We start from the raw sequence: 19076 nt of genomic DNA, 5'->3' as shown, positions 1-19076 counted from the left end.
CAGAGCAGATACAGAGCGATGCAGAGCAGATAATCCAAGCAGATGCAGAGGAAGGTGGTAGAAGATAAGCCAGCCAACGTACAAACGAAGCTGAGGGCCGCTTTTATGCAGTATTGTATAAAATATTCACCAAGATACTTTCCAATAGAGTCCAGGGCAACACTTGACTTCAGTCAACTTATATAATGGGCTGGCTTCAGAAACGGATGTTCTACAATGGACCACATCCATGTCATCAATATGGTAACCGAGAAATCTGCGGATTACAATTAACCTCTCTATATGGCATCCATAGATTGTGAAAAGGCGTTTGATTCAGTTGAGATGCCAGCAGTCGTAGAGGCATTGCGTTATCAAGGAGTACAGGAGGCATACGTGAATATCTTGGAAAATATCCACAAATATTCCACAGCTACCTTGGTACTCCACAAGAAAAGTAGAAAATTAACCATATCTACAAATATTCCACAGCGCTCTGTAGCGAATATGGGACACTGCAACATATAACGTTCAATATCACGCACGGTGAACGCGGAGATTCCTAGCATGTTTAGTCATGTCTGAGCACGCGCCGACCCTGTGCAGAGGCGATACAACAGGAAGGCTTCAGGCCTGCTCATTTCCTTCGTCACACAGGACTGGTGAGGTGGAGACCATTAATCGTGAAAATGGCTTGGGATGGCTTCTTTTGGAAGACGTTGGCAGTCCTGAGTCTTCTTTTTTTCCTCGCGCCTCCTCTCGGAGCGCATGGGATGTTGGGGGAGCAAGCAGTCGCACTCCGTTGTGCTTTTCTCTGCGTTTTGCCTCCGCTCCTGTTCTGTCCCTGGAATGCACCATATAAGTATTGTCGTTTGTTATGATCCATAGCGTCAAGTGGTTTCGAAAAAAGAATAGAATCGGTACAAGAGACTTATCTTGCACTACGTTTCTTGCGTCTAGCTGACCGCGAAGTTAGCGGTCACAGAGCAACAAAAGCGGCGGCGATGGCTCTCGACCTGCGGCGTCATAACACAATCCGCTGTGGCTTGCCAGCGGGAGGAACACCGTCGTCGCCGCCGCTTTCGTCGCTCATGCGTGGCTCATGTTTTACCAAAATCGCCGATCGGTTAGAGAGAAAGAGCGTAGCGTAGTCTTATCTGTGCGGCCGCACACGTATACGGAGTCCAGCGGCCTCTACTATACACGTCATCACGATGTCAGTGGCAAACCGGAAGCGTCGCCCGCTTACACTTCGGCGTTTCGCAAGAAAAGGACGCGCATTATTAACACCACGAAAATGGAAACTAGACGAACGAAAGCCTCTGCACGGGAGCGAAATGCTAAGTCGCTGTTCGTACTGCTGCAAGCGTGCCTTCCTTTGTTGCGTGCCGCAAAGGGAGCTTCTGGAAAGTTCCATGACCAGCCACAGACTGTGCACGCCTGCGCGGTCATCCATTTCCGGCTTTGAAAATTAGTAACTTGTGATACGGGCAGTCACTTTGCGTTAAAGGTTGCCTTCTAGCTGTCCGCTCTGTGCAAGAAACTGTTGAGTTGAACCAGTTAAAGTGTGACGCTTCTACGCAAGAGACTGCATGCCCCCGTTCTTTGCAAGTATTCTGCCCGTGCCGTTCGTGCACAGAGAAGCCTGGAAACTGCTACATCGAACCGTCGCTAAGAACTGAGGTCAACAACAATCTTCGAGCTACGTACAACCTTCGAGCAACGAGGCATTAGCGGCGAATTGTAAGCCATAAGGCTGTCTCTTGGCAAAAGCGACTGACGTTAGGAAAGCGGCTGCTTGGATCCATTATAATTGGCGTTATTCTTTTAGCAGCAACTGGCAAGTTGAAGCTTATATTGCATTTGGCAGTTTTTGAAGATTAGGCTTTTCTGTTAGTTAATTTAGCCGAGGCCACGGAGTGCTCCTCCCAACCGAGTTTACTAAACCCAAGTGAACTGGTTTTAAACTGTGGCAAGCACGCACGTGTGTGCTTGCCACTCGCTTGTCCTTTCTTTCGCGCTAGTTCGTTCACAGATATTTCATTACCAACTAGCTCGAATTCAAACATTAGAGGAGGATTTTTTTTTTTTCGTCCTCGTCTCTCATCCGGCCTGATACGGAAACAATGGGGCCTTCACGGGTACGTTTAGCGAAAACTATAGTATAGGTTATAACCGCTATAGCATTGCTGCTTGATTGGCGCTATTGGGCCATCATTGGCGCTTTTTGACCATCATTGGCCCTTGCGCCATAAAACACCATACGTACAGGCGCCGACAAAAGTGGTATACTCCACGCAGCGGGAGCCGGAGCAGCGGCGTCGCTCGGCATGTTGGCGAGCTGAAGCAAGAAACATTGACACGAGTCAAGCGACATGCCTGCAGATAATAAAGGGCACCTATTGGCTGTCTCGATCCCCCAGATGCTGCCTGTAGTTTGCCGTTTCTCCGGCTCCCGCTGCGTGGAGTATACCACTTTTGTCGACGCCTGTACATCTTTTACGTTTTACGTTACGCTCTTTTACGTTTGCGTCACAGGGAGTGGCCCGTTCTGATGCCTTCGCGGCCTAGGTGACCACGTTATCGTGTCAAGAAACGCCCTGGCGCGGAAATGGGCTCTTGTACGAAAAATGCATGCTGTTCACACACGGCATTCAGACATGTCGACAGTGTTGTCTTGCGACGTCTAAAAAACGGAAGTTACTTGCGGCTCGCGGCACGACGTGTTTCCGTTGCAGCAAAGGTGCTTTGACATAGATTTTGCCAGCGTCGTTTCAGGCTCTTACTGAGATTGTGGTTTCAAGCGTCCTATCAAAAATTAGCCCGAGAAAACCTTTTGAACGAAATCGATGCTCACGTTGTGCCGTCGACATCTCGCTCGTTAGGCGTATTCTCAGGTAAGGACACGGCCTTTCTCACTTCTTTTTGTTATTTTTGAACTTCTCTCGAAACTAATTCCTCCTCCTGTCATCGCAGGTCCACGGACCTGCATGCTCGGATCTACTGAATTTACGTCATCTTGGGCACTGTCTTGGCAACGCCTCAAAATAGAGGGGGCCTGCTGGTCTTGGGGTACTCGCACGCCAAGATCAATCACGCCCAGAAGCTGCTTAAACGAGAAACGTGACCGCACGACAGCTAGGCGCGTCTTTTGCCGAGCGACAAGTCAATGACATTGACAATACGGTGAAAAACGGTCACTGGTTGCCGTCAAAAACTAAATGTACACGGTCGTCCACTCTTAGTCAGAATGCCGCTCCGTGCTGCCGGCGCTCCGCGGGGCGCCTCTGTCGGGCGCCGGAGAAACTATTGCGCAGCTGCAGTGAGAGCCGCAGGTGGGGCTTCGCGCGTCGTCTGCTACAGTGCGCCCTGTACTGCGTTGAAGTGGGCTTTAAATTTGCACTGCCTACGCAGAACGCCGATCGGAGAAACGTTTCTGAATAAACAAAAGACTGCTGAGAAGTCTATCAGCTGCTTTTATCCCGTTGCAGCAACCGTAGCAAAGTTTCCTACGTGCCTGGTGAAGTTGAAACACACAAATAAGCATACTGGGGAGAAAATGCGCGCCTCGTAATATTCGAAGCTTTATACTACTGCTGCAGCACTACGATCCGCCAATATTTTTAATTTTTGGCGTCTTGCTGAGTAGCTGGTAATAAGTGTTAGCAGACGACTGCTGTTGTCTGCTGAAATCTCAGCGCAACGAAAATTAATCGGAGCGGAATAGTAATAGTGGAGGTGGAGCTACATTTTCAGTCTCCTATTTTGCCTTCCCACAGATAGAGGTAGACGGCCAGGTAGACTCATCAGCGTATGAAAACAATCCCTAAGGTTTACTAGGCCCTCAGTATTGTCCACATTCTCCACATACCCAATTCAAGATGTCCTGCTTCAATACGCCAGCCACATACTTTGAACTTAGTGGGAGCACAGTACGGCACATTTTCCTGCGGCCACCTGTGAACTGTAAAACTCGTTGGAGGCACATAGGGGTTTATCAACTTCGGGAAGGCGACAGCCGTTTGCGACTCATTACACTGAGTTGAATTTCCAGCGCTTGAATTCATTTCGTGACAGATGAGAAGAGCAGCTGGCGCAAGCGTGGCAGAGGGATCATGTGACACCACGACCCGTTGCACCGTGATGTCACGTGATATTAGGGTCACGTGACCTAAGATGTAACGGATGGACGCTAGTAGGAACAATTAAACGCTATTGCCTTAATAAATATCCTCTCAGCAACTACTTAAAGCCATGCAAAGCTGAAGACTGAGGTCCTGGTAAACCTTAGGGATTGTTTTCATTCGCTGATGAGTCTACCTGGCCGTCTACCTCTATCTGTGGGAAGGTAAAATAGGAGAAAGAAAATGTAGCTCCACCTCGACAATAACTATTCCGCTCCGATTAATTTTCGTTGCGCCGAGATTTCAGCAGACAACAGCATCGTCTGCTAACACTTATTACCAGCTACTCAGCAAGACGCCAAAAATTAAAAATATTGGCGGATCGTAGTGCTGCAGCAGTAATATAAAGTTTCGAATATCACGAGGCGCGCATTTTCTCCCCAGTATGCTTATTTGTGTGTTTCAACTTCACCAGGCACGCAGGAAACTTTGCTACGGTTGCTGCAACGGGATAAAAGCAGCTGATAGGCTTCTCAGCTGTCTTTTGTTTATTCAGAAACGTTTCTCCGGCCGGCGTTCTGCGGAGGCAGGGCAAATTTGAAGTCCACTTCAACGCAGTACAGGGCGCAATGTAGCAGACGACGCGCGAAGCCCCGCCTGCGGCTCTCACTGCAGCTGCGCAATAGTTTCTCCGGCGCCCGACAGAGGCGCCCCGCGGAGCGCCGGCAGCACGAAGCGGCATTCTGACTAAGAGTGGACGACCGTGTACGCGTGATAATATGGCGAACTGACGTCACCTTGGCCACCATGTTTGAGGATTAGCAACCGTGAGAAGCTGCATCCGTGACGTCACGTGAAAATTATCTACAACTGTCTCTTTTCAGGTTTCCGCCATGAATTCGTTGTGTTATGCGTTCTACGGGTATTTCTGCGGTCGAGAAATCGTGCTTGGTCATGTGTTCAACGGACAGATTTGGGGCAGGCACCTTCAGTGTCAACAGTTCACGAAACAATTTTATGATGTACATCTGCTGTGCCGTGTGCTCTTTGGACAGATGACGTTACTGCACAAGCCATTTTTTTTTTCAGCAGACTCGTTTGTTACCGAAATTCTACAACTGATAAAAAATGTGCACATTACCTGTGCATTGCGAAAATTAACTTGTATGTGTGAACGAGAAGTCCATAGAGCCAATAAGCAAATAGGAAATTAGACGCTATGTCACTTTTGTTTTTGTGCCAGTGCTGTCACTAAATTGTTCTATAAATTTTGATACGCGTCAAATGAGATGGATTAGATATTTGTAAGTGGTATTCACCGTAGCGTTCTCAACGGGGCTCATTGTAAATGTAGAGAGGAAAACATTGGCAGTGAAGTGACTCACAGCCCGAGTCGTCGTACTGCGAGTCAAGCTGGATCTCGATTGGGATGCCAGTTCCACTTGACTGCACCCGTTCAAGTGCTTTAAGTGGGCATTCCGGCAGTCACCATGCTGTCGGGTGTATTCTTCAGTGGAGGGCTTCGGCTGTTGGAACGAGCATAGCTGTTGCGTTTAACCTTAAAGGCACACCGGAGGGAAACAATACGTCAGTTTAGACTGATAAAGTAGCCTTCAAAACACAATTTTCTTTAATTTCGCGCTGATAGGCTAATTATTAAGAGAGGAAATAAATGCCACAGCTCCGTTTTCTTATTGTTGTTATCTCGCGCGGGAATATTGGCGCCTGTACCGCTGCACGTCAGTGTGACGCGTCATAGGTACGAAAGTATCTGTTTTTATTATTATTATTTTCCGTATTTGAGCCATCGTGGCACTGCGAAAGTTCTCTAAACTTGCTAAGTTCGCTTTTTGGCTTCTTTAGAATACACTGTAGTTTATATTGCACTACCACGTGACAATATTTAGGGATCTAAAAAGATTAACTAGGCCCGAGCAGATGCTGTCAAAATGTGTGGCATCACATGACGTCTTGGCGAGCTCAGTAGTAGCAGAAAACGTTTACTGTACAAATTATGACGAGCGATCAGGCTGGTCGGGGCCCCTATTATAGGGCTCCGGAGTATAGAGTATGGCAGCCCTCCGGGCAACCTCCGCCTCTTTGGAGAGCAAGGCCTCCTATTCCTCTCGCCTTGTGATTTCCTTAATGTTTTCTGTCAATGTGTATCGTGATTTTAAACACCGATTACAGAGCCGCATTTTGTTTTAAATTGGTTTCGATTACGTTTTTGTTGTTGTTCTGCCTCCTTCTTCGTTAAGGGCTGGCCCAGGAAGGCCACACCCTCATACTGTACTGCTTAACTACGTTTCGTTATTAACTGCAGTATAAACATGTGCATAATAGTTTGTCATTCCTATTTTGATGCAGTGTATTTTCCCATGTCCTGCAACAGCCTTCGTATGGCGGCTAGCTGTATGCATGAAATAAAACAAAAAAATAATATTGGCTTTGCGGTATTCTATGAGGATGATGTGCAAATACAGCTGAACATGTTTTCCTGTCAGTGCCCCTTTGAGACACTTACTTACACAACGAAGAGGTGAAAGAACAAAGTGGATATGGCGGGCATCGTCCCGGCATCTCCTCTTGTTCGAGTATGTTCCTTGGGTGCGCGTTTCCTGTGACAGCGTCTTTCGACGACGGGCTTGTTTTTCACGAATGCGAACGGCAACGGTTTCGGGATGAGAATATTTTATTCGTAGCGTAGACAACGCATTCCAAGGTGAAACAATTAATGGACGGAGTCGTCGTATATAGTGAGTACTGGACGCGCCTTGCCCAAGCTGTAGCACCGGCTGGACTCTGATTCTCGCAGCGGCCGGGACAAGGCTGAAAGAAACACACACACACACGCGCGGGTGCTTCCGGGCACCGCATGTATTGTCCTCGTCTCGCGTGAGCCGTCACAGCGTCATTTTACCTCGTGACTGCTTCCTACACTCGCGGCACGACTATCTCGGGACGACTCCAAATAACGCTCGACAGCGTCCACGTTGGCTTACCGCAGACCTAAACAACAGCTCAGAACGCGATTTTATTTTTAGACCCTTTCTTGTGTGTGTCGCCATAAATATCGAAGCGTGGGCGAAAACAAACAAAAAAACAGCTAAATTTCTCACGTCAGCAGTCTGATATGTACTGTTTCAAATTGCATGCGGGCTCTTGGGTCACAGAAATGAGTCGCGGTGTCATTCGTGGCAAATTTTGCGTTGTTGAGACGGCTTTCAGTGACACTTTGAAAAGACAGAAACACGCCGTTATACTCTGGGTGATGCGCCGTTACTGTCGATACCTTCGTTCTTAAGTGCGAGTCATTTGCAGATGAGGCTAACAGAAATATAATGCGAACAATTCCACGAAGTGATAAATATTTACAGCTTTCGGTTCATGTTTCTTTTTTTTTTTCAGCTTCTCGTTTTACTCGCACCAAGAGGCAGCACTTTAGAAAAGGAAAATAGAGACCACAGTTTGAGATTCTCATTCATGCAATACCTCTTTGGTACCGCGTATCGGAAAAATTACCTTCGTACAATTACGAGCGGAATATCTGTCTGGCTAAATAAAAAAAAAATACCGACGACAAACAGATGCAACCGTCGCGCATCGTTACAGCTGGCGTCAAATGCCACTGTTAAGACCACCGAGCCGTTAAGTATGGCTGGCCTTGAGATCGGTGCAAGACGCGATGCTACTGGGCTATCACAGCAATGAGGCCGCCGCAATACTGTCCTTGGGGATAGAAGTCTGCCGGTGGATCTGGTGTCGTCATTGTAGTCGAGGGGGTAATCTCGCAGTCTCGATTGTCCAATGCGCGCCAGAGAAAGCACGTGGATTTGCCACAAAATTTACGCGACAGTGAAACACACGCAAAAACAAACGATCACGAGAACTCCTTGCAGACGCAGCAGATACACCGATAGCGTCACTGCGTATAACTGTACAGAAATGCTGCTTTGAGTAGAGAAAATAAAAATAAATGAAATAAAGCAAGCACAAGGAGTGTCCTCTCTTTCACGAAGGGGCCTTTGGTGAACGCCGTGGACAGAGATGTGGAGATGCTGGACTAGGGCGAGCATGTCCGCAGCACAGTAGACTTCGCAGGCACGACCTGCGCATGCGCACCGCGCCGCACTCTACGCCGTCCCTCGCCAACCGCCCACTCGTACGGGGCGCGAACCACAGCGCGACGTCGAGACACTGCGCAGCGAAATAGCGCACTTCGCCGTGGCGCTTCGGTCTCCATACCGCGTGGCACAGGGCGTCACTCACACACTTTTGTCAAGGGTGTCCGGAACGAAGCACGGAATAACCAAAGTCCGCGTAGCAGTACGGCTTTCGCAGTGTACAGCCCACGAATGAAGCGTCAACGCTTGTCACAGTTCACTGAACACTGCACTGACGGGTTAGCCCGTCTCGTCCTGGACGGGGAATTCGTATCACACTCTGCCGAACTCCCTTCTGCAGCCGATGGTCTGAGTCGGTGTGACCTGGCCCGAAAGCAGTCACAGGCTCCGAGCCGTGCACAACCGGATTGTGTCCGCACCCGGGACACAGGAGGGTAGCGTGCTCGCGGCGCTTGGAGAACCGGGAGCAATGCATGCAGCCCTGGGAACCTGCGCCCTGGGGGAGGCGCGATCGAGAGTCCCAATTTGGTTGAGCTTTTTTCACGGTGGTCCACCGGGATGGGTTCGTGGGGACCGGCATACGCAGCTGGCCGACCGGTGCGGTCAGCCGGCGTACTCGGACACCGGCGTGACCGACTGCTGCCGGGAGGCCGCCGGATTGGAGAAGGCCGAGTTCTCGCCGCCCATGCGTGGCATGACCAGCGGCCGGGAGGGCGGCTGCAGGGGCGGCGGCGACAGGCGGCTAGCGAGCGGCGGCGTGGCTGGCGGCCCGGCCGGCTCCGGCGAGGACGGGACCGAGCTGCTTGGCGAGGCCGGCATTTCGGCTCCGGGCTTGAGCAGGTTCATGCGCTGGTGCCGGCGCCACTTCGCCCGTCTGTTGGAAAACCACACCTGTGTTTTTCCGACAACGAAGCGTTGGTATGCGCTCCGCACAAGACGCGCGCGCTTGCGCATCTCAAGCATGCACGTGCAAGTGCGCGCGGTCCTGCTCGCGGTGCGTGTGTGTGTGTGTCGGTGGACAGAGAACGTCTGATGCCGTGACGGGTTTTCAACGTAGAGTTACGCAATAACACGGCAACGAAGAGGAAACGAAACAAAACCAAAATAGGTATATACAGCGAGCGCTCCGCCCAGGTTTGTTCGTTTCCGTGTTCTATACGCTGAAAGCCTGCCAGAGATACGCAATTTCAACTCGCCCAAATCGGCGCCATGTTAGGCCTGCAAAGATTACAGACAACAACGCTTTGTACCATATCCGCACGCACGTCCACCAATATTAGGTCTCGAAATATGCGCTTTGTGGAGGTTGCTGATGTATGATTAGCACACGCATTCACGGACAGAGATCCACAAATGCGGATGCCAAATGAGGCATATTGTAATTCTTTGTGATCGTGCGCTCCCAGCTGCGTTTACGTTGATGTGCTATCTACCGTGTTATCTGTAATAGGTAATTCAATGGGCAAATTGACTTGATTTCAGTCTGATTTCGGTTTGCGTAATGAGTAACTAAAAAGCGAAGCCGACTTCAGTGGACTTGTATATGTACGCAGATTTTTCAACGTTTGATGCCTTTATCGCATGGCTTGGCACCTCAGCCAGAAGTGTGCAATTTCAATGTGCAACGAGTGAAACATGTGTGACGAGAAAATTTCTGATCTCGATTGCTGTGTGTTCTTATGAGACTCCGTAGGGTCATGTCAAACTTTTGTTTTGATTTACAAAGGACACTGGTACTAGATACACTGACAAAACATCTTTTTTTTCCATCATTATGACTCGCACGACGTGAAGTAACGCACAATAATAACATAAAAACGAACGTGCACATGACGAAGCACGTTGCATAATGTCATATCTAAGTGCACAGCTACAACATATTAAACATCTCGGCTAATTTCAAGGTATCTTGTAAGTAGAAAGTTTTGCCCGATAGAACTCAATGATCTCAACTCAACAATGCAAAAATTTGAATTACACTCTAATAAGCTCTATGTAAGACACGATAGAACCAGAACATCCTAGAGCTGTGGTTCAGCTCAACTATTGTGGTGCGTCTGTCACTCTCGCACATCTCTGATGCACCAGCTTAGTACATTCAATTTTTGAGGTGTGAACATAACTTTAGCGTTCATAGGAAAGAGACACCAAAGTTGACGAAACACAACCAAAAGTTCGCTGTAATTGCAGCTCGCACCGTGACGTGTAGGTATTTTCACCTGTCCTTCATTATCTGAGATCAGTAAAAAAAAAAAGTCATCCGTTGTTGCATCAGTGTTCCGAAGTCAGGTTAAAATAAAGACAGTCGAAGCCTCACGCAGTTCAAAACCAACCTTGTAGTTTGTTTCCCTCTGATCGGGGAGAGAGTAGTTCCGTATGGCTACATCGCTTAAAATGCCTGGGAAGACACAAGCTACGATCGTCCGATTGATAAATTTCCCTAACCGTGCGTCTCTATAGAGCGATCTCCGAAGACCCGGCCCCCTTGAATACTCATCGAGACCTGTGGTCCGCCGCGGAGCACAGTTAGAAGAGTACTGCTCTGGCACTCTTATAATACATGCAATACGTATTCTAGAGCACAACGCTATGTTCGCATTGCGAGACCAATCCTTTTGTCTCTCGGAATGGTGCAGTTTTTATCACGCCGCCACAAACAGGTCACAGTCACGTCCTGCTCCCGCTATGGACACTCGGCACTTTTCGGGCTTCGGCAAATGTGCCACTACTAGAGGAACGACACCGTCAGAGGAGCACCAGAACACAATCGCTGTGGGGCTGCTTAACGCGGCATCCTCGGAGCGCTCAAATGCGCACAATAGAACCCACTGCTCAGAGCAGCTAGCCCGTGCACCGGGGGGCCTTTAACCCCTGCTCCGCTCCCGATATCTCGTCGTTTGCGCGTGGAGCTACTATACGTCCGACGGGCTTCGTCCTCAGAAGGACGAAGGCTATATACAGGACCGGCACGGGCATCAAGAAACAACCCGGACTGAAATGTCTCTGATCGAGGAGGCTGCAGGTCCTGCAAGAATGGACATGCGAGAATGAACGCGCGTACGGAAACGGGCTACGGCGACGGGTGGCCTACACGCCGCAGCGTTGACTGCCGTCGCGGTGTGTAGTGCGGAGGGTTGGTGGGAGGAGGGGGAGCGAGCGCTTCTTCCATCGATGGGGCTGTCCCACGATCATTTCGACGCCGGCGTACTGGCGCATCTCTATGGCTGCGGATCCATTTCCTAGGCCGCGAAGCGCCGAGCTCGCGCCGCGCGCCACCGACTCCTTTGTCCCCGCGCCGAAGAAGCGCCGCGCTAAGGATCGAGGGCGCGCGGGGCCATAACGACGCCGCCGGGCGGCGCGATGGAGGCACGCCTGTGGCGGTGGTGGTACCTGGTTTGCTCGCGTCATTACCACGTGCGCGAACGCGCGGCTTTGGGTCGTTATCGTGCGCTGCGTGCCCGGATCGCGCTGCTTCGCGAAAGAGGAAGCGGCTCCTACAGATGACGACGGCAGCCCGCGGTCACTCGGCGTTATTTCGAGAGGGCTCTTGCCTAAACGGGCCGAGGCTTTTGGAAGGGGAGGCGGTTCTCTTGACATCGAGGGAGCGCGCGGGAAAGCGGTGTTCGTCTTTCGTTGTCTGTTTCGTTTCTGTTTCTGGCGCTTTCTTTTTTCTCCTTCCTTTTCTTTTTCTTCTCTAGCAGTAATCAAGCCGTGATACATATAGCTGGGTTCGTCGAGCGTATGTTGCCACACTATGCAGGAATGCTTCCTCCGGCCCCTTTATTCACCTGTTCTTTCTTTCCTCGTTCACTTATTTCTTTTAATAAAGTGGTTCGGGAGACCGCCCACCCAAATCCACTATACTCAGATAAGATATATACTGTTGCAGCTGTGCCAAGGATTCACCACTGTTAATGTTGCTATTCGCTGAAAAGCTAACTTGTGTGCGAGCAAAGTGAAAACATATTGTCAAATTATTATTTAGCATGAATTATAACAATTGTAACGGCGCCACTATCGCCTCCAAAGCAGGCGAAGAAGAAGATGGGCTCACGTGCAGGTAGCACGAGAATACAAGACACTATAGCGCGCTTGACCTGAGTGGCCGCAGCGTGCTCCCTGGTTCCCACTTCACAATCGTTGGCCGGCCTAAATAAATGTGGCTACGGTGGCTACCTCTTCGCGCCGCCTTCCCACAAATTGGTGACCCGGACGACCTAGCGCAGCCATGCCAACGTGAGCGCACCGGCTCTACCAAGGCGAGTGATGTGGCCTCACGCGGTCCGGCAGACGTCCCACAGTTTAGGGTGTCCGGGAATTCTACATGACATGCCGGACATCTGGTTCATCCGGCTGGACAGGCACTTCCTTCTCAACAAGGTTCCAGGCTCTGGCTACGTTCCAGGCTCCGGTTGTCATCCCCCGGTCCTGAATTCTGCGAGGACTTGCGAGCAGCCGTACTTGCTGGCTACGTCATCTCGAGCGCTCACTCTTCTCCAGTGGACGCTCCCTCACTGCAGCTCTCGCCATCTGAACCATCGCGTCATTCTGTGTGTTGCCGTCCCACGTAGCCTGCGTCCATTTGCGCCGATCGTCAGCACGCGCCGGCCCCAGCATCAAACCTCTACTCGGTTCGTAAGCCAATTGAAATTTCACTCTCACTGGTACGGCGACGCCACAAGCACAACCTTCGCGATACATTCAGCGACCACCGCAACCCTGATGCTATCGGCATTCGAGATTTCACCTCAAGAAGCAGCAGGCGAGCCTTCCGATGTCCAGTGCTCACATCTTCCGCGAATGCGTGGCCTATTGAAGTTTCACATGAGCCACTCCGCCATCTGGTTTCTTCATCTCGAGAATCCCTTCTACGTCAGCAACGTGAGCGACCAACACTTGCGCTATCTCCACGCAAGTTCAGAGCTGTCAGATGGTCTACTTTTGGAGCTCCAACTTCTGCAGGCCCTGGCATCTACGATAATCTGGGGCAGGTCGCGATTTCGCACTACGGCATCACTGGGTGAGCCTCGCTCACACCCTACACTGCCGCTGCTGCCTGGTACATTTCTCTCGGATTGCGTGAACCCGACACTACCAACGACTACACCATCTGCACACTTCACCTGGACTTTACCATTGGACTTCGTTTCAATCGCGCTTCGCACTAGGGGGAGGGCCCTGTAACAGTGCGACTATCACCTCCAAAGCAGGCGAAGAAGAAGGCGGGCTCAAATGCAGGTAGAGCGAGAATAGAACACGCTAGCGCGCTCGGCCTCAGTGGCCGCGTTGTCGGCCTCTCCCGAGATCCCGATGCACCATGACTGACCGGCCTAAATAAAATGTGGCTACGGCGGCTACCTCTTCGCGCCGCCTCGCACAATATCTTCGTTTTGATTATAATCTAGCAAAAATATTGCTGTTATATGACCGACGCGGTAAGGACCTTATTGAAGATTAACAAATGGCAGCCCTCTGATAAACAACTGCGAGGAAAACACGACGGCACCATAACCCATTCGCGTCAATATATCAAGTGGGTACAGTAACGAGACACAACTGCCCCAAAAAGCTACGGGTTTGCTTTAGCTGGAAGTTGGGTGACGGTCGTATAACCCAAGTTTATCACGCTGTTCCCAATTTTCTTCTCCTCCTTACATTTTGGCATTGCAGCAAAGCGCGTCCTTGAGTTAACAACAAAGTAAGACTTTCAAGTAAGATATGCTCAACAACTAATCAGCGCGTTCTTTCAAGGAAGTGTTTTGAAAACGAACAACGGGAAGGCTGCCGGACTACAGTCTGTAGCTTAGACTACTATAGCCAGCATAGGTAGCAAATGGGCGTGCTATGTGCCAGACGTCAGGAGGCTAGAGCTTTGAGTCAGTCGCATTAAAAAGATGTTGGGTGGGCAACAGAAGAGTAAGAAGCTCTAGACATGAACTTTAATAATCTTCCGAATAAAATGTCCTCCTCTGTCGAAAACGGGCTTTATTTGAACATTTCTCTCTATCTTTCTCCCTCTCTCCCCTCGTGAGTGTGCGCGTACGGACAGCCAACTTCACGCAATTTTTTCCTAGACGCGGCGTGGCGACGGAAACGGCGGCCGGCTGAGCGCCACAGAGCGCGCCCATCGTCGCGTACACGACCTGGCAGACAGGAAAGGGGGCGGCGATGAGTCGAGAGGCCGCAACAGCGTCCGCGGGCACGCGCAGGCCCACCTTTTCGCGGCGGCGCGGGGACTAACCCCCTTTTGCCCTGCCCTCGGCAATGGGTGACGCGACGGCGTCCACAACGACGACGACGACGACTTCGAGCAGGCGACCGCAGCTAGTCACGAGCTGATGGAGGGAGGGGGGGGGGAACAGGTTTGTTCAAGGCGGTGCACCCAACGAAGGGAGGAAGGGGCAACGAACCGTCTCCGCCAAGCGACCGAGCGAGCGAGGGAACGCACGCGCGAGCGCGGCCGTATTTCTTGCCGCCTGCCAAGAACAATTGACGCTTCCTGTCGCGTCCCGCACGGGACGGCCACCTTGACGTGTGCTGCCTGCGTCTGCTGCTGCTAGTTTTGCGCTCGGCGTGAAGCGAGGCGAGGCTCACTGGCTTTGCGCGCTCCCGGAGCAAGCAGCAACGCGACGCTGGGCTCGCTCTTTCTCGCGGGAGCTGCTAACCGCCATCACGAGCCTTGGAACTGGCGAGTGCTTCCGTCGGATGATAGATGGAGCCACGAGGCTCGTGAGAATTGGGGCCCCTCTTCGTGAACGAGTGCGGACGCTTCGCGTAGACCGCGCGGCTGCTGACTCGGCGCCCACCGGGGCTGGCACGACGAGCGTGACATTTTTACGACTTTGCCCACTCTTGACAGGGCAGCGCCACTGGTAGAAAAGAGCGTATATGTCACTGTGACGGCGAGTGGAAAAAGAAGGAAAAAAGAGAACTAACGACGAAACGGCAAATGTGAACCACCAAAACGTCAGAAAGATGGTTGGTCGTTGCCGCTAGTAAACGACCTGCCCTGGCCAAGGTGTACCTCAAGAAGCTGGAGAACAGCGATCTTTCGGGAAAACGGACATTCCCGCATGTGGAAGCTTCGCCTTCACGTTTCAGGTCAATCAGCGCGAAGTAACGGGCAGCTGCAATAGCTACGTCAGTTAAAGAAAATAACAAGAAATATGAATTTCGAGTTGAATGTAGCATGTCTTCCTTAAAGTTCGAAATCGCGTAAGCCTTGTATGTATGACATTGTGTCAAAACAATCTCATCATTGTTGGGCTCGCGCTACACGAGCTGAATTTATTGCACCATTTATTTATTTTTTTATTGTTTTGCTTATTCCCAGATTACCAAGTTCAACGCAAACGCGAACAACCTGCTGTCATACCGACAAATAATTAGCCGAACGACTTTTATAATAGTGTGAAATTACGATGTTAGCCATGAAAGATGCGAATGAGGTGTCAGAGGTGGGAGCCTACTGGTGATGCTTTCTTCTCAAGTATACTTAAAATGGCCTTTTGGGCGAATATGCCGATAGCGCTAGGGCGCTTGATTGGATGAAGATAAGGTACGTGATTGGAGAGCTTTATGACTAGGGGATGGCTAACAGCTTGCAACGTTGGCTCTGGCCGAGGCTTCCCGTTTTCGCCCCCTGTAGCAACCGGTGTGGGTCATAACAGGGCTTTCGCTTTCGCTCTCTCATCAATCTCTCACTTTGCCTGTGTTGGCATCACTGACAGCCCTTTAGCAGCTCACGTGACAAACTCCTGCACGATATATATATTTTTTTTCTTTGCGCATGGCAATAGAGTTTTTTTTTTCTTTGTGAGAGATTGCGGCCTATGCGATATGGGAGCGTATAAAGAGTGCTGACCTGCACGCGTGCTTCGGAGAGGTTCGTCTTGGCTGCCAGGCGTTCGCGGGTGCTGACGCAAGGGTAGTGGGTCTTCTCAAACTCCTCCTCGAGCACCTCCAGCTGATCGGGACTGAAGGTGGTGCGGTTGCGCCGGAACTTGGGCCGGTCGGCCGAGTCGGAGCTGGCGCCTTCGTCGCAGCCACCCAGGCCGTCCTTGTCCACTGCGAATCAGTGGCCAACACGAGAGGTTGCTTTTTTTTTTCTTCGCCTATGTAGAAACGTCTGTAGAAGCATTTATTTGCGCACATATAGGTGCCTTTTAAAAAAAGGATATCATTCAGTGCGTCGGAGTAACTGCGCGTCGTTAGCACTAACGTTCGCCCTAACATTTGTCCCGGCGTTGGCCGAAACGCATCGGCGTGTTCGAGCTAAATATTACCGGCAGTTGAAGAGATATATCAATGGGAGATACTTCGCCAATGGAACAAACCCTGTGTTGCTGTTGATTGTCTTTCGCAGCTCTCTTTAATATTTTTATTTTCGATCATTAAGTAAAGGAGTGGAAGCCCTCCTCATGTAAAAATTAGTGGGTTACCGCATTTATCCTCCATGAGTCAACGCCTGTAACTGTCTTGTCTGATTCGTTCGTAGCTTGGCAGATCTTAGAATCCTCTCTCGAGTATTATTTGTTTCTGGGCAGAGCCACAGCAGGTGGCCAATCTGTCGTAGTTCGTGTCTTTAATGTCTTCAATGTTTTGTCGCAATCACTTGTTTACTATTACTACAAATTAGTTATTAGACAGCCGCGACGACAGTGGCAAAATTGTTCGGCATGTTCACACAAACTGCTACTTATGCATTGCGCGGTTCTTTCTTTTCTCGCGTTTTTACGCCACGAGTTCATGAAACTAAGGAAACGCCAGGTAGCTAAGCTTCCGCTCAGCAATTCTAGCTTACTATGACAGGCGTAAATAAAAAAACTGCGGCAAATATACGTTGTAAGAAACTCCCCATTAAGCATTTCTAAGCGTGGCCAATAACTTTGCCTAACTTTCCATCGGATATCTCGATAATCAAGTAGGCCATTTAGAGTGGGTAATATGGTTCTAATAAAATTGTTGACTGAACTAAAGGGGGCAAAATCAGAGATGTGGTAGTGACACACAGTTGGCTCCGTCGCCGTCAAACCGCCCCATCACATATCTATATATTCTTGGAAACCTCGCCGGGATTTAGTTGGCACTGCTGGCGTGTGGCTAAAGCACGTACGTACAATACCTGTTGCGCGCTTCCGTTTTCTTAGGCTGGCGAAATGCGAAAACATCCGTGCACTTAGATTTAGGTGTGCGTTAAAGAACCCGAGGTGGTCCAAATTTCCGGAGTCCTCCACTACTGCGTGCCTCATAATCAGAAAGTGCTTTTGGAACGTAATACCCCATAATTTTCTTTTCTTAGGTTTGAGAAGTTTGCTTTCTAGTTTCTAGTAGTCCTATGTTGTCTCATCACGCATTTGTGATAAATGGTTAGCACCGTTCCTCTCCAAGCGACTTAGCAATAGAGCTTAACCTGTACGCGATCGCGCAGTCGTGTTATAGGATCCCAACGTGCACTACAGTTCGTTTTGAAATGAAGACATTCTATATCGACCGTCTCTGAGCCAGAGTTTCCGCAATGTGACGTTAAGCGTGCCCTGTGTTCGTTCCTTCGGCCGAATCCATATTTGGTGGTTCTAAGTTCGAACGGTTTAAACCGATGGGCGGCGAAATTTGGAACAGCAATCATGCACTACTTAGGTGAAAAGTAATGAAGGACTCTGCTCGTACTACAGCTGTTACAAGTGGCGCCTTTGTCAAGAGTTTCGAGTTCGCTTTCTTTCTTTGTTTCTCTGTTTAAATTTTAAATTTCCCCCAAGCTTCCAATACCGACTCGCCATGATGAGACCGCATAGAAGACAAACAGGACAGCGCATATATATATATATATATATATATATATATATATATATATATATATATATATATATATATATATATATAACATGCACATTAACTCGGTGAAGAATGATCACAAGTCCTCCCACATTGATTAGTTCAGTTTGGTTTGGTTTCCCCTTACTGTTGGCGCATACCCGTTGTGAGGATTGGCCAAAAGCCGCATGGTATAAGAAAAAAAGGATGCTTAATTCGGACTAGAACAACAATATATTTGAGAAAAAATCAAATGATTTAAATATAACAATGTATTAGGGATGATGGGCAAACCCAGAACAAGGTAAAACCGGGAGCCAACGTTTTGACAAGTGGACTTGTCTTTTTGAAGGCTGGAAAAGACAAGTAGACTAGCCGAAACGTTGGCTCCCGCTTTTACCTTGTTCTCGTTTTGCTCATCGTCTGGAATTTCCGTCTCCCGCCTTCCCCGTGTTTTCCCCCAATGTACTAGGAATGTATCAAGAAAATTGCCATGAAACAAGTATAGAAGTTACTCAACGGCTAAGTAAGCATCCCTATATGACAGTGTGCAAAAGAGGAGGCTCCCAGAAAAAGAATTTGGAAACGGAAAAATTCAGTCCAAGTTGTCGAAAAGCTATGTTTTTAAAGTGTTTCCTTTTTCCTTTCTTCTTTTTTATTTTTTTTTAAATATTGGAAACGTTGACAGTATAAACAAAAAAAAATGTCAATCGTCTTAGCATGTTACTATAGAATGTGTATAGGGGCAAGAGTACTACATATATAGACCAGGGGGCGGGGGTGTATTCTGTAAGAGTCCACCTGGTGGACTGTCCATTTCGGCCACTGCTGATTGGCTAAGGCCGCTCGTCTCCTCCGCTCTCGCAGAGCTGCATGCAATCAGCAGCGGCCGAAATGGACAGTCCACTAGGTGGACTCTTACTCAATATCTCCCCCCCCCCACCCCCAGCCCTATAACGATCGGTAACATAACTCTACTTTTTATCTCCCCCCCCCCACTTTCTATTTTTGCATGTGAAGTATTTCAACGTATCAC

At 49.6% G+C, this 19076-nt stretch overlaps 1 protein-coding gene across 4 annotated transcripts in view; it reads right to left on the bottom strand.

The window, feature by feature from the left end:
- Nucleotides 1–7497: 7497 nt before the first annotated feature.
- The window catches only part of LOC142583058 (paired box protein Pax-6-like), a 218037-nt gene continuing 206458 nt past the window's right edge, over nt 7498–19076 (bottom strand). For 3 of the 4 annotated variants that reach the window (XM_075693333.1, XM_075693332.1, XM_075693334.1), the window contains exons 7-8: nt 16092–16294; nt 7498–9118 (exon numbers count right to left, since the gene is read on the bottom strand). In XM_075693333.1, coding sequence (XP_075549448.1) covers nt 8831–9118; nt 16092–16294 — 491 coding nt within the window. In that variant the 3' untranslated portion in view covers nt 7498–8830. The remainder of the gene's footprint in view (nt 9119–16091; nt 16295–19076) is intronic. The other variant, XM_075693335.1, reaches the window with a different exon arrangement.

Source organism: Dermacentor variabilis, chromosome 5 (genome assembly GCF_050947875.1).
Source record: "Dermacentor variabilis isolate Ectoservices chromosome 5, ASM5094787v1, whole genome shotgun sequence".
NCBI lineage: Eukaryota > Metazoa > Arthropoda > Arachnida > Ixodida > Ixodidae > Dermacentor > Dermacentor variabilis.
Note: the sequence above shows the minus strand (reverse complement) of the source record. Positions and strands in the feature narration are given on the sequence as shown.